General features: G+C 32.8%; 1 protein-coding gene across 1 annotated transcript; it reads left to right on the top strand.

Moving 5' to 3' along the window:
• The first annotated feature begins 8134 nt into the window (after positions 1 to 8134).
• LOC131955633 (EF-hand calcium-binding domain-containing protein 11) lies at positions 8135 to 10694 on the top strand. Its single transcript, XM_059319830.1, has 2 exons — positions 8135 to 8594; positions 10486 to 10694. Exons 1-2 carry the CDS (start codon positions 8217 to 8219, stop codon positions 10603 to 10605), a joined length of 498 nt encoding a protein of 165 aa, XP_059175813.1. The 5' UTR covers positions 8135 to 8216; the 3' UTR covers positions 10606 to 10694.
• The last annotated feature ends 4196 nt before the right edge of the window (positions 10695 to 14890 follow it).

The raw sequence follows: 14890 nt of genomic DNA on the forward strand, positions 1-14890 counted from the left end.
TGAAAATAAAAATGTATATTTTTTTAAAAATCATCTTTCATACCAAAATTAACTATGTGTCGATTATTATTAACTAATACTTTCTGTACTAGAAAATGTAGCAATAACCCAAAAAACAGTCAAAATTTAGTTCAAAGTAAATATTTATAGCAGTAAACCTTTACAGGATTTTTTTATATTGATACTACAACAAGATTACAAACAAAGAAGATGTTTTTTTTTTTAAGTTCGTCAATTTTATGAACATTTTATTAAAGGCACTACACATTAGATACAACTTGACTAAAGGGTTATAATTGTATCTTGTATTTAAGAAAGTAAAATAAATATTTTAATCTTCTCTGTGTGGGGCATCAGAAATCTATGTCTTTTGAATAATGCAGTTATTAACACATCTCACATGCTAGAATGCTGAGCAACATACATTGTGTGTAGTATGCTATGCTTTCTTTTATTTTTAATATAATTTAATTATGCTTGTGACTTATCTCATATGTTAGTCAAAAAACTCGTCACCATATATGATATGCTGGTCACATGAGTCACCCCCATGTGTTAGGTGCTGGTCACATGACTAGCCCCTACGTTTAAATTCTAATCACATGACTCACGTCTTCATTTCAGATCCAGATTGTGCTAGTGATCAGCTAAAATAAATAAGCTATTTCGTTAGCAACATGCTTTTTAAATGTTAAATTTATATCAAAAGTTTAATCTTGATTGCATTTCTCCATAAATCAGCTACTTTATATCAGCAGTTTTACCGTAATTTTAAAGTTCTCATGCCAGAAATCCATTGCCCTAATTGTTGCGGGAAGAAATGCGAAGTCAGTTACAGGCCTACATGTTTTTTTACCTTCTCACAAAATAAAAAAAAATGTAACATCTCAAGGACAAGCTATGAGTGTAGAACGTAGATCCCCACATTCTTATCTTGATGCACGTGTTGTTTTGCTCGGTTCATGTAAGACGATACCAGTGGGAAACGTTATTTTCGCGCGATGGTGCTGCAAAAATGTGTCTGGATCCAAAATGTTGGTTTCTTTTTTTTAAATTATGTCTTGTGCACAAGGGTTCTCAATTTGTTTTCGATGGATTCTATTTTAGAAAATTATGTCTTGTACACAAGGGTTCTCAATTTGTTTTCGATGGATTCTATTTTAGAAAATTATGTCTTATGCACAAGGGTTCTCAATTTGTTTTCGATGGATTCTATTTTAAAAAATTATGTCTTGTGCACAAGGGTTCTCAATTTGTTTCCGATGGATTCAATTTTAGAAAATAACTTGTTGGTCGATTATCCATATGTCTTGTGCACAAGGGTTCTCAATTTGTTTTCGATGGATTCTATTTTAGATAACAACTGGTTAGTCGATTATCCATATTTCTTGTGCACAAGGGTTCTCAATTTGTTTTCGATGGATTCAATTTTAGAAAAAAACTTGTTGGTCGATTATCCATATGTCTTGTGCGCAAGGGTTCTCAATTTGTTTTTGATGGATTCTATTTTAGAAAATAACTTGTTTGTCGATTATCCATATGTCTTGTGCACAAGGGTTCTCAATTTGTTTTTATGTATTCTATTTTAGATAATAACTTGGTGGTCGATTATCCATTGTAAATTTGATGGGTAGCGGTTTACAATATTTTAACAATAGAATAACTGATGGTGTTTTAGAAATACGTTTTAAAAATGTTTTCAAATGTAAACATGTATATATTTTTAAATATACAAACCCTTGTCCTAGTTTCGTCAGATCTTTATATTTCGATTATAAATTATCACCTTCCACTCTAGCCACTCCGACTGTTCTAACATGGGTTTCAACAGTTATAAGTTCTGATAAGAGGTAAGGGGTTGGATTAATGCCAGTGATTAACGGAAAGTGAGATGAAAGAATATTCAACCCTGAAAATGTTGGAGGTGGAGAATTAGTTAATTATTTGAAGCAAATATTATTAGGTAGGGGGAGAGGGTCGAATAATTAATTTAAAACAAAAAAGGCATCAAGGAAAATATAAACCACCGTTTTACACAGCATGTAAAAAAACATAATGTTTATTGTTAGTACAAGAAAACAGGCCGAGGCTATGTAGATTTTAATTGTATTTCGAAGTAGCTAGCAGTGACGGAGCGAGGTGGGGTGTCACCCGGTGCGGCACTTAATGGTGTCACCCCCCCCCTCTCCCAGAGGCGTAGCGACCCTTTCCGGGAAAAACTTTCAAATTCTCGATTTGCACCACCCCCCCCTGAAACTTTCGATTTGCACCCCCCCCCCCTCAAACTTTCGATTTGCACCCCCCCCCCCCCCTCTCAAACTTTCGATTTGCATTCCCCCCTTTAAGTTTTTCTCTATATATTTTACTATTTTTTGCCTTGGTGTCACCCCCCTAAATGGTGTCACCCGGTGCGGTCCGCACCCCCCGCCACCCCCCCCCCCTCGCTACGCCTCTGGCAGCTAGTACTAAAGGGCAATAAATTACCTCCCATTTGTAAATCAATGCATAATTTTAATGGGAAACAACTTACAAAATAGTCACTGATTCCAATCAAGAAACATTTAACAATTAATACAAATATTTTTTTAAAAGCAAACACAACTATTTTTTAAATTTTAATTTGCATTTTTAATTTTGTTATTAAAAAGGTCTTGAATGTTGATTTTTATGTTTCAAAAAAATGTATCATCAAATAAATCTAAAATTATAGACTTTACTTATTTTAATATTTGTACCTATAAATTAAATATAATCCAAAGTCTAGCAAGTATAAAAATAAAACGTCAACAAATTTTGGTTCCCTAATTTGGGACAACTCTTACAAATAAAATAAAAGTAAGTAACTTTACAGATGTATCTATCTTTAATAACTTTCATTTGTGCCTGAATTTTTGTTTTTTCTGTTGTACGACTGAAGCGATAGGGATTCGGCACCGAGAACACAGATACATTCTACTTGTATATCCTTCTACAGCACTACTAATACACAGACTTCCAGTTTTAATACATAAGTATTTGTATTTATATATTTTTTTTTCTAACCATAATTAGGGTCCCCACATTATTCATTTGCGTTTTCGCCTAACACTTCCTAATAGGAAAATAATAGGAAAAATACAAAATAATTATTTTATCAAATTGAAAACACACACACACACACACACACACGCATATATATATATATATATATATATATATATATATATATATATATATATATATATATATATATATATATATATATATTGTTACTTATATATATTCCTGGTGCACAAAATAAACCGTGCATGAACAACACTGTATTCAATGAATTAAACCATTAATTGATTCTTTTCACGCACAAAAGAGATATCCAGTAAAATGTCCCTTCTACAGTTTTGAAATAATCTTTCACAACATATTGTACGCGCTGCGTGATCAAATTAATAATATGGTGGCAATGAAGTGAAGGGTTTGAGTTCGAATATTTTTAGTACAAATGGGATTAATGTTTAACGTATTATATTTTATTTTGGATAAGTGTCAGGGATTAGGATTATGGAAAGGGTAAGGGCTAAAATTAGAGCTGATCACAGAAACATGAACTATACCATACATACCAATATCGTCGATAAACATTTCATAATTAAACCAACGGTAATATTAGACTTCTGAGTAAAGTTAGTTATATTATGTCTGTGTGTCAACCCTTGGATCAGTGGCGTAGGCAGGGGGGGGGTTAGGGGGGGGGGTGTTATAACCCCCCCCCCCATAGACCCCTCGGTATACAGAAAAAGTATGAGGTGGGGTGCAAATCGAAAGTTTGAGGGGGGGGGGGGTGCAAATCGAAAGTTTGTCCCCGGGTAAAAATTGGAACCCCCCCCTTGAGACGATCCTGGCTACGCCACTGCCTTGGATTGTTTACGCATATGCGGTTCGCAGCCACGCCCACGCATTCTAAATGCCATAATGCCAGTTACTTAAAATTATCGCAAACATAAACGGTTAATTTAATTATCTCCCATTTAAAGCCACAAGCACGTACTACATTGAGGGACGCAATTTACCACTAAATTATTGAAATGCAGAAAAAAACACAGGCAAGGTTGTTTATTTTAAATGTATTTGTGAAAGAACAAAAAATTAAGTCTAAATTCATATTTTCATTTTACATAAACTAGATATAGCCAATCCAGTAATGAAACAAAGGAACAATCTTGCCCATTACCGCCTGGAACGTACTCATTTTGACATAAACAACGAGGGAGTGATCTCCCCTAAATTTTCTCGAACATTCTCATATAAGACTTCGTGGATGGCGACTCGGGATATAAATTTGATTTTTAGTCAGTTTTTACACAATTCAACTTTTAAAAAAGAAAATATAATCTCGTAGAAAAAAAAAGTACAATAAGTTCCACTTACGGTTACCGGAAATCGTAGAAAAGTTGATACATAACTACATATTTGATAATATAATAATAATACTTATATATGAAATGTCCTCAATCTAGCTGTAACAGTACTCAAGTTATAGTGTTAACAGACATACACACACGCAGATATACGGACAAAATTGCAAAACTATGTTTTTCCTACTCAGGGAGGTGTAAAATGTCAAGAAATCGATTTCGATTTTCGCACGATTACAATACTTCCTTTGTTCCCCTGGGGCCAAAAAGGAATGATGATGATGAAGATACTTCCACTATATTTCATATAAGAGAAAGTGATGAAACATTTTGAACAGATGATCGAATAATTGGGGGAAAAAAATGTTAATATATGAAAAGTATAAACCACAAGTTTATACATAATGTATAAAAACAACGTTCGAATGATGCTTGTGGTTAGTCAGAAATTGCAGGACGTTCGTAGAAAGTTTTCGTTAGAAGCAGCTAAAACTTATAGGCATTGAATAGCCTCCCATTTGTAAATAACTGAATGTTTTTAATGGGAAACAACTTAAAAAAATAATCACTGATTCCAGTAATTAAAACATAAGAAAATTAATACAAACAGTTTTTTTTAAAGAAACACATTGATGTAATAAATTACTAACTAACATTTTATGTTTTTACTATATACTTTATGTGTTTTTTTTATTTATCTAAAAATTATTTTTTGTGAATAATTAAAACCTTACAACCTGTATGTATATTAAATATTTGTACCTATTAATAAAATATAATCGTCTTACTTAACATAATTTTAATATGGTTTGAAATACTTAAATTTTGGATCCCTAGTTTGGGACAACTGGTACAAATAATGTAAAAATTTAAAAAACTGTTTATCAAATTCAATAGACTTTTCATTTGTGTCCGAATTGTTGCTTTCTGTTGCACGTGTGAACCGATATGGAGACAACAACGCGGAATACGGACACATTCTATTTGTATATCCTTCTACAACAATACTAACACAAAGGTTTCCAGTTTAAATATGTATTTGTACTTATATATCATAATTTACCATAATTAGGAATTCCTAGTCTCAAATGCTTAATTTGCGCTTTTGCTAAACACTTGTTATCAGGTAAATTTTAAAAAAAAAATTAGTCAAATTAAAAACTATAAAGTGAACAGAAACACTTAAAAAAAAAAAAAAAAAAAAAAAAAAAAAACAATTGATTATTTTCACCCACAAAAGAAACAACATATCATAAAACATTTATTGCAAAACAGTGTGACCTGCTGCTGTCTTTCAGACACTTGTAGTCCAGAAATACGCGGTTTTACCTTGAAATCAGCTAAAGTTGAGATCTTGTATTTTGCATTCCCATGCAGGTTAATAGTCTTCGCTGGGGCTGGAATTTCTCCACATAGCATTGAAAAACATGCAGTTAGGATGTTGACTCTCATCAAATTCCGTTTTATTTCACATTAATATTTGTGTACGTCGACTTACTTTTGTTTTTGCCCGAAAAAAAATTCACACGGCGTACCATTAATTCAGTTCAGTCGCTCGACGATTAGGGGTCGGCGTGGTCGAGTCGGTAAAGTTCATGGTTGCTAAACCGAAAAGTCTCGAGTTCGAACCCTCGGGCAGATAAATCTCGATCCCCTTCAACACTAATAATTAAGAACGAAGAAGAAAAAGAAGAAGATGAGGCTCGTTAGCTTGGGGACAGCCACTCTTTTAGGAGAGACAACTCCAAAATCAAACAACTGCTGCCTTGTAGTTTGTTCTTGGTTGGACAAAGGCTATGGAAGCAAATCCAAAAAGAAAAGCAGGCTGAAATCGGTCAATGCGATGAAAAACGTGTGGCGCCGATGTTAAAGTTATATTACTATTGATTAGATAATACTATTGACTTTTATTAGGGAGCTTGTAGAGAGTCAACAGTATTAGAAACTGTAAGAAAATCACGGCGCCCCACGTTTTTGATCGCTTATAGTAGAGTGATCGCTTGCATTATTGTGATGTATAGCATTTATTTTCTACTTTTTGTTCAATCAGAAAACGTGGGTTTTTAAAAACTTTTTTTAATGATTATTATTTTCTACTTTTTAGTCTTTGTCTGTTTGTTTGCATTAAAATCTTGCTATCGATTTTATCTTTTCACTTTTATTTGGGTAAACGAAGACAACTTGTAAAAAGACAACTCGTAAAAAACACGTTGTGTGAATACGTTACTGACTAGAACACATAGATTTGAACCCGTGTCGAGTGAGATAGCAATCGTGTGCCCAACCACTCGACCATATCGCCTCCCCCATACTGGCCACCAGTTGTTACGGTTGTTTGTACACAAACACCGCGTGAACACTACTCAGTAAGCAAAGAGGGAGAGTACCGAACCTTGTTTTCATCAAATTACAGTTACAGGGTTATGTCCCCTTTTCCCCACGTTTTTACTACAATTATATAGCGCTCTAAAATGCTGAATAAAATGTTTCCATGGATCAATATAGTAATAATAACAATTGAATATTCTATTGTCATCCAAAACAAAGTTTCCCTGAAAATTTCAGCGCGCTAGCTAACTGGGAAGTGCCAGAAATTGGAAAAACAGAGACGAAAGCAAGTTAAAGAAAACGTGGGAAAAATAATCTGAATGAAACATTGTCGAGGGCCGACAACACACTCGAGGTCCAAGTTTGCTCTCAAATTATTCTTCACTGATTCTATATCTATGGTTGAGCCCATGTGACCTTATTAAATTCGCCATCTGTACCACAAGATTCAGTACACTGCTAATGCCCATATATTTAGCGTTCACAGCTTGCTGATGAATAATAGAGTGCAAGAGCATTGTTTGTAGAATATTTTTCTCATTAGCTTGTCCAACCAAGCCTTTCTTTGTGCCACTAATGTACAACAGTCAGGTAACTGAGGTTAGTCCAGTCCAAGTTATAATCAGAAAACGTTTTCTTTACTCAATGAATATATCCTCTCCGGTAACAGTGCCATACATATTATGTAGTTTGGAGACCCCTGTTTTAGACGCATTGTCGATCTGTCAAAAGAGTAATCGAATTTAGATAGTATAATTGAACACTTTCATAACAGATAACTAATGAAATATCAGGGAATAGGGCTGGGTTCACGCGTGTGTTTACTGTGAATAACTTTATTATGGGCCATCCTGGGCCTTGGTAACGGTTGACGCCTATGCTTGTGATAAAAGTCAGGCCCCTATAAAATCTAATAACCAAACATTCAAATATATACGGTACTACCCCCAGTGTAAATTTGACGCTTGAATTTATTATAATTTGTATTAAGATTTGTAAACATTTGGGATGCGATCTCGACAACTGAGACCGTTGGTCACGAATGATCTCCCATTAGAATATTTAGACATAAAATATTTCACAAGGGAGGTAATCAAGTCAAAAGTTATAAAACAAAACATAAACATTTAGACACGCCATTTTTAAACACTACACAACACAATTATGACTTTAATTTTAAATTAAATATATCTAAAGAACATGTTCTATTTTTGTTAATCAGTGACGTCAATTCATAAAAAAAAGATGTATATGTAATTTTTTTCATGTAAACTTTACTAACTTTGTAAAATATATAATATTAATAAAATTATTGATTATTTAATTATTATAGTGTACACATCTTTTGCAAAATTAAAATTTTGGTTTCCTGTAATAAGGGACAAAACTATTTTATGGAACCCATATGATGGAATCTTAACATGGCGCTGATGAGTCCCCAAAAAATATCGAACAGCTGAAAATTAAATCTCAAGCGTATTAAAATTTCAATAAACCATGAATAAGAAATGTTTAAACAGTATAAATACACAAAATAACTTAGCACCGAGACACTTACATCTCATTGAGAAGGCCTTTGACCATTCAGGTGTAGAGAAGAAAGGCTATCTGGTTTATGATGACATTAAAGTGGCAGCACTCATGCTGTTTGGACACAAGCTGTGTAAGGCTGAGGTCCAGCAGATGTTAGCTGTGTATGGATCAGAATACAAGACTGGGATCAAAGGGTTTTCCCTCCCCCAGCTGACGGCAGCCATGACACCCAAGTTTAGAGCAGAAGATGAGGATGAGAAGATCAGGAACACATTCAAGGCTTTTGACAAGAATTGTCAAGGTTTCCTAAAGATGGAGGATGTGAAGAGGGTTTTTAGTCAGGTGTGTCCCAGAGGCGTATCCAGGTTTTCGTTGTAGGGGGAGCGAAAAGAGCCAAAAAGGGCGCCGAATTTTTAACACGTACTATATACGTGTATCATATATATGTATATATATATATATATATATATATATATATATATATATATATATATATATATATATATATATATATATATATATAATTAGTAGCTGTATGTCATTACTGCGCTATGATGTAAAATAAATTGAAAGTAGCACTCTGAAGAAATAAGAAAAAACACACAATGTAGGCCGACAAAACAAAAGTGGTATCAATCTAAACAAAAAAAAACCAAATATACACACACTACAACCAAAAACAATGAACCTAACACAATCTGTTTTGTAATTCTTGTACAAAATATTTCTTACATAATAATTCCTGGGAAAATATTTGAGACAAGTGAAATAGGGGAAATAATAACTCTCTTAATATAAATAAGTATATATCTACACACCTAATTATAAATGTCAAAACAAATAAATAATTATTTTAGAATATAATGAAATTGTTTAACATTATTCGTGTTTACAAAATGTTTTTGTCTATAGTCATAATTTAATATAACGTCATCATAAATGCTAAAGTATTACACCATAATGAAAGTTTTTAAAATCAGAGTTGGTATAAAACCACGCTTTTTTAATTTATTGATAACATTCGGAATATCAGCCTACAGTTAACTAAATATCGGTCTTTTAGTTCAGATCATATATTTTTAATTAACTACTGCTTCTTTGTGTTCTTTAAAGATCAGTTTTTAACATAGTGATAGGTATGGGTTAGATCACTGTATTGATCACACACCTCTTTACTGGTAATTGCAAAAACAATATTCACAGAGTTTTACGTTTAAAAAGCTAATTTCCTTGCGACATGGTACTTTGGAACATCATTGAGCGTTTTTCTACATGTACTTAACAGTTCAGTTCGGGGTGGGTTGGGTTGGGGGGAGGGGGTGTTCAACTTCATTCACCACTGTCCGTTCACTTTAGGTCAATTATCCAATCCAGCGTATCCAATCCAGGTGTGACATTAATGTCGCTCTACACAACTGTGGTGGTGAGGTGTGTGGGGGGGGGGGGGGAGATAACCAACTCAGAGTGAAAATAGCGTCAGTTTTTAGATGACTGTTCTAAACATACATATATATTACACAAATATATATTACACAAATATATATTACACAAATATTTATTACAGAAATAGATTTAAATATTTTTTTACAGAGGGGTCCATGGGGGAGGGGGGTTGTAACTGTTTCATATAATTTATAATCGTAATCATTATCGCCCAAACTGTAAGAATACTACTACTTCATCGTGATGGCGTTGTCGACCTTGTCAAAATTTCCCCACCGCCTCGCAGTTCGCCCATATGTAAATTTAAATAGAGGTGCCACATCAGTTGTATTTGTTTCTGTATTGTAATCTTTACAAAAATTAATCACACGATTCAAACTGTATATATAAAGTAATTATGTGTGAAGTTTTATGTATAACATTTTCTAATTCAATTATTCGTGAGCAAATACATTATACAGTTGCCTTAAACTTAACACCCCTCTTGCCAAGTGGTACTATTCGTAGAGGTTTTTTAAACATTGGAATGCATCGTAATGGTTATTTTTAGAATGGCAAACTGATGCAGCTGTTAATACGTGTTGTAAACGTAGACACTACTAGACTATTGCAATAATGCTTAATTGCTGCATGAAAAGAAATCTTGTGGTTTACATAGATGTGCCGACCAAAAAATTTTTTTAACAAATATTGTTTAAAAAGTTTCCAAAAAGGCGCCACTTTGCTGAAAATGGCCAGAGGGGGAGCGGCCGCTCCCCCTGCTCCCCCCCCCCTGCGTACGCTACTGGTGTGTCCACTTTATCCAGAACACAGGGTAGAGTTGGCATTTAGGGAAATTGATCGAGATGGTGATGGGCGAATAAGTTACAAAGATTTTGACTGTATGATGAAGTTTAACAACCTATTATGACCACCCTGTGGACAAAGCAAGACTGTGATAGGTGCAGAGATAAAAAAACAAGGGCAGTATTTCTAGGCAGATTTATTTTTACATTAAAATAATGACAAATAAAAAAAAAAGGGACAAAACTATTTATAAGAACATTTAGTGAGGGAGACCGTTTGAAACAAATGAATGGGAGACTAACCAAGGCAGAGAATAGAGGACCATAATACAAAGGGGAACACATCAATCTAAAAGTAACGGGTCAAGATTGTAGTGTAGTTCATTTTAAAATCAAAGAAGTATACACCACTGCGAAAGTTAATGGGCGCTTTTTGCAATAGAGCTTGAATGCAAACATGAGTTGTACGATTTAGATTTGAGGGAAATCCTATAAATGATGAGGACACACTAGCTATGCTGGAAATGGAAGATGGAGATTCTATCGATGTTTTTCAACAACAGACAAGAGGCCGATTGTCTCTTACATGGTAGAAGTAAGCAATACATTGGAATGGAAACACGTGAACTCTACTTCACTTGCCTCATTGACCGTCATGTTTGAAAGGGAACTTAACTTTTTACATTTAATTACATGTTAATTATGGTTAATGATGATGTAAAGACTTACATACTCATCTTCAATTTAACGCCCTTAAGACGCCACTCACAACAAAAATGCAGACAAGCAGACAACACATTCAACACATCTACCTAGACTGTCCCACTATATAAGAAAATGAAAAAGACTTTAGAAACCAAACGTGGACATTGCGATAACGCTAAATAAACACCCAAACACAAAGACTGGACTGAACTAGAACGAAATAAGAGATCGTTGCGATCTACAGACAAACGGACAAACTCAGAACCCAGTTTGACAACAAACACATGACGTCACAGACTTTCGACCGGATCTTTAACAGACGACTCGACTCATTTTTTTTATTTATTTCGCACATCACCCTGAAGAAAGTCAATGTTAGTTAGGAGGGTTTGTCAGCGGTTGATTTGGTTTGTCAGCGGTTGATTTGGTTTCTTCACAACTGCGACAATTGAAATTAATTATCTCTCATTAAAAAAAATGATTATAAAAACTTATTAGCAAAGGGGGACAATTTATAATTAAATGGTAAAAAATATTTAGTAAGAAAAATTCGAATACCTAAATTTACAGTATAAAATTTTTAAAAATGTTTAAAAAATACCAAATGTTTTGTATTTTTTTTAATGTTAAATAAAATAGTTTTTAAAATACAATGTATTAATATTAGATTTATTTCAAAATGTTTGCACACTAAATTATTAAGCTAAAAGCTAAATTATATATTTATTCCTTCATAGCTACCAACGATATTTTTAATATAAAAATATTTAAATTTTGGATCCCTTAAAGAACGGACAAAAAAAATAAAATAGAAATAATAGATGTAAATAACAGTGTTCAAATCGCGTGAGTTCAGGGAGTGAGGTCATTGTGGGCAAGCAGAAAACTTTCGAAAAACTTTGGCGTCCTCGCCAATGTGAAATACAAGACCATTTAATGGTAATACTTAAAGTGATCACTACTTTATACAAAAAGGCAAAGCTTTATGTGGTCAAAAGTCAGAGCTATATGTGGTCAATAAAACTCAACAGCGCCGTGACTAAGTTCGTTTACAGGAAACCTTTAATTAGTCTTCTAAGTTAATATTACTTTAAATGATTGATAATTTCACATCGTCTAAATTTATAAGAGGCCTTTTATTATTGGGTTATATAGGAAAACAACATGTAATCTGAGCCATAAATTAAATGTCGTTATTTAAAATTAAGATTTATTTCAAACTCTTGAGTATTTTCTACAAATTATATGTAATATGCACAAAGGTTCAAATTGTTTTACCTTACACCATTTAGAATATTTATTAAAATGTTAGCTTCATTTTAGAATAATCGTACACTAGCTTCATTTCAAATTTGTTCAAAAATAGATTTTCTCTTAAACCTGAACAATTCATAGATAAATGCAACCATTTAAATATGATTAAAATACAAAAATGTTGCTCCTGTGTATATACTATATTTATGGATATTTTAGACCCATTGTCGATCTGTGAAAAGAGTAATCGAATTTAGATAGTATAATTGAATACTTTCATAACAGATGACTAAAGAAATATCAGGGGCAGAGGTCTGGATTCACGCTTGTTTACTGTGAATGACTTCATTATGGGCCATCCTGGGCCTTGGTAACGGTTGACGCCTATGCTTATGATAAAAGTCAGACCCCTGTACCTTAGACAAATGTCAACGCTGCAAATACGTGTTGATGGTAGCAATTAAACGTAGGGTTAAATGCCACTGGTGTAAAATACGTGTTGGGGTGCAGATAATCAGTGTTTCATCCAGGCATCTCTCCGGGGGCAACCCCGCCCCCCCCCCTCCCCACAAATTTCAAGTGCCCCCCCCCCTCCTCGGAGAAAAAAGTCTGGAAGAAACACTGCAGATATTCATTTGAAAATACTATCAAATTCAGGCTATTAAAATACACTCCATAAAAAGTTATTTCATTTCAGATAAATAGAATTAAATTGTATTCAATGTGTTCTTCTTTACGTGACCAGCGTGATGCCATCTTTCTGACTTATATTTTCTTCGTTTCAGTTTCTTTTTTTTTAAATCCGGTGCAGACCTTTAGCTATAATAATAATTTAAAAATTGCAGCAGTTATTATTAGTTGTTACCAATATTCCCATTGCTCCACTAAGGTAGACATAAAACGTTTGAAAACCACGAAAATATAAATGCTTAAAAGCAAAAGAAGACTTGCAATAAGACACACATTCTTAAATTACTCAACTGGTGAATTTTTTTTTTATGAACTAAGGTAAAGTTAATGGAGTAGAAAAAGAAGACTCAATTATAAACCATGCATATATCAGTGTGTAGTTTAGTGATAATTTACTGATCTAACCTACACCGAGACAATAAAAAAAAATAACGAAACATTCAAACACACACGGTACTATTCTCAGTGTAAATCTGACGCTTGAATTTATTATAATTTTTTAGTAAGATTTGTAAACATTTGGGATGTGATCTCTACAACTGAGATCGTTGGCCACGAATGATCTCCCATTAGAATATTTAGCATGAAATATTATGCAAGGGAAATAATTTAGAAAAACGTTATTAAAAAAAAAAAAAAAACAATTAGACACTATTTTAAAAAATTACACAACAAAAAAGTGACATAATTTTAAATTTAAAAGTAATAAAAAAAATGTCTATTTCTGTTAGATCAGTCTAATACGTCAGCACTTTAAAAAAAATAAAATTTATTTGTAAAATTATTTTTATATAAACTCTACTAATTGTGTAAAATATTTAATATGTGTAAAATTAATCTCATTTATCTTTACTGCTCAGATGTTTTAAACTTTTAATTTTGGATCTCTCTAGTAAGGGACAAAACTTTGAAACAAAAAGAATGGAAGACTATCCGAGGCAGAAAATCGAGGACCATAATACAAAGGGAAGCATCAATCTAAAAGTAACGGATCAAGATGGTAGTGTAGTTCAGTTTAAAATCAAAGAAGTATACACCACTGCGAAAGTTAATTGGCGCTTATTGTAATAGAGCTGGGATACAAACTTGAGTTGTACGATTTAGATTTGATGGAAATCATATAAATGATGAGGACACCAGCTATGCTGGAAATGGAAGATGGAGATTCTATCGATGTCGTTCAACAACAGACGGGAGGCCGATTGTCTCTTACATGGTAGGTAAGCAATAGATTGAAAAGGAAACACGTGAACTCTACTTCACTTGCACCGTAGACCGTCAGGTTTGAAAGGGAACATTACTTTTTATATTGGAATGTAAGTTAAATGCTGATTAAATTAAATGCTGATAAAGTGTATTGTACATTGTAAAACGTTTCTCACATCGAAGCCACCAACAATTTTTTTTAAATTACATATTAGTCCTTTAGCAACCTTCTGGACGCATAGACCAAACATATATAACTAGAGAGGATATTTTTAACTAAATTACTAAATTTATTTGAAAAAATACGACCTATATATGTATATATATATATATAAATATATATATATATATATGTATATATATATATATATATATATATATATATATATATATATATATATATATATATATATATATATAAATATATATATATATATATATATATATATATATATATATATATATATATATATATATATATATCAGTAAAGACAAGTTAATAAAAAGTCTAGTGACAATTTAAGTGCAATTTCCTCATGTTATCTAAAAATAGCT

This window comes from Physella acuta, unplaced genomic scaffold (assembly GCF_028476545.2).
Source record: "Physella acuta isolate Inbredline_101_S28 unplaced genomic scaffold, ASM2847654v3 ptg001089l, whole genome shotgun sequence".
Taxonomy (NCBI): Eukaryota; Metazoa; Mollusca; class Gastropoda; family Physidae; genus Physella; species Physella acuta.

Bases quoted from the DNA above. Each gene is read 5' to 3' on its own strand.
- LOC131955633 (XM_059319830.1), top strand. From the start codon at position 8,217: ATGAATAAGAAATGTTTAAACAGTATAAATACACAAAATAACTTAGCA. The intron at 8,595-10,485 runs GTGTGTCCCAGA...ACGCTACTGGTG, and splicing joins TGAAGAGGGTTTTTAGTCAG to TGTCCACTTTATCCAGAACA.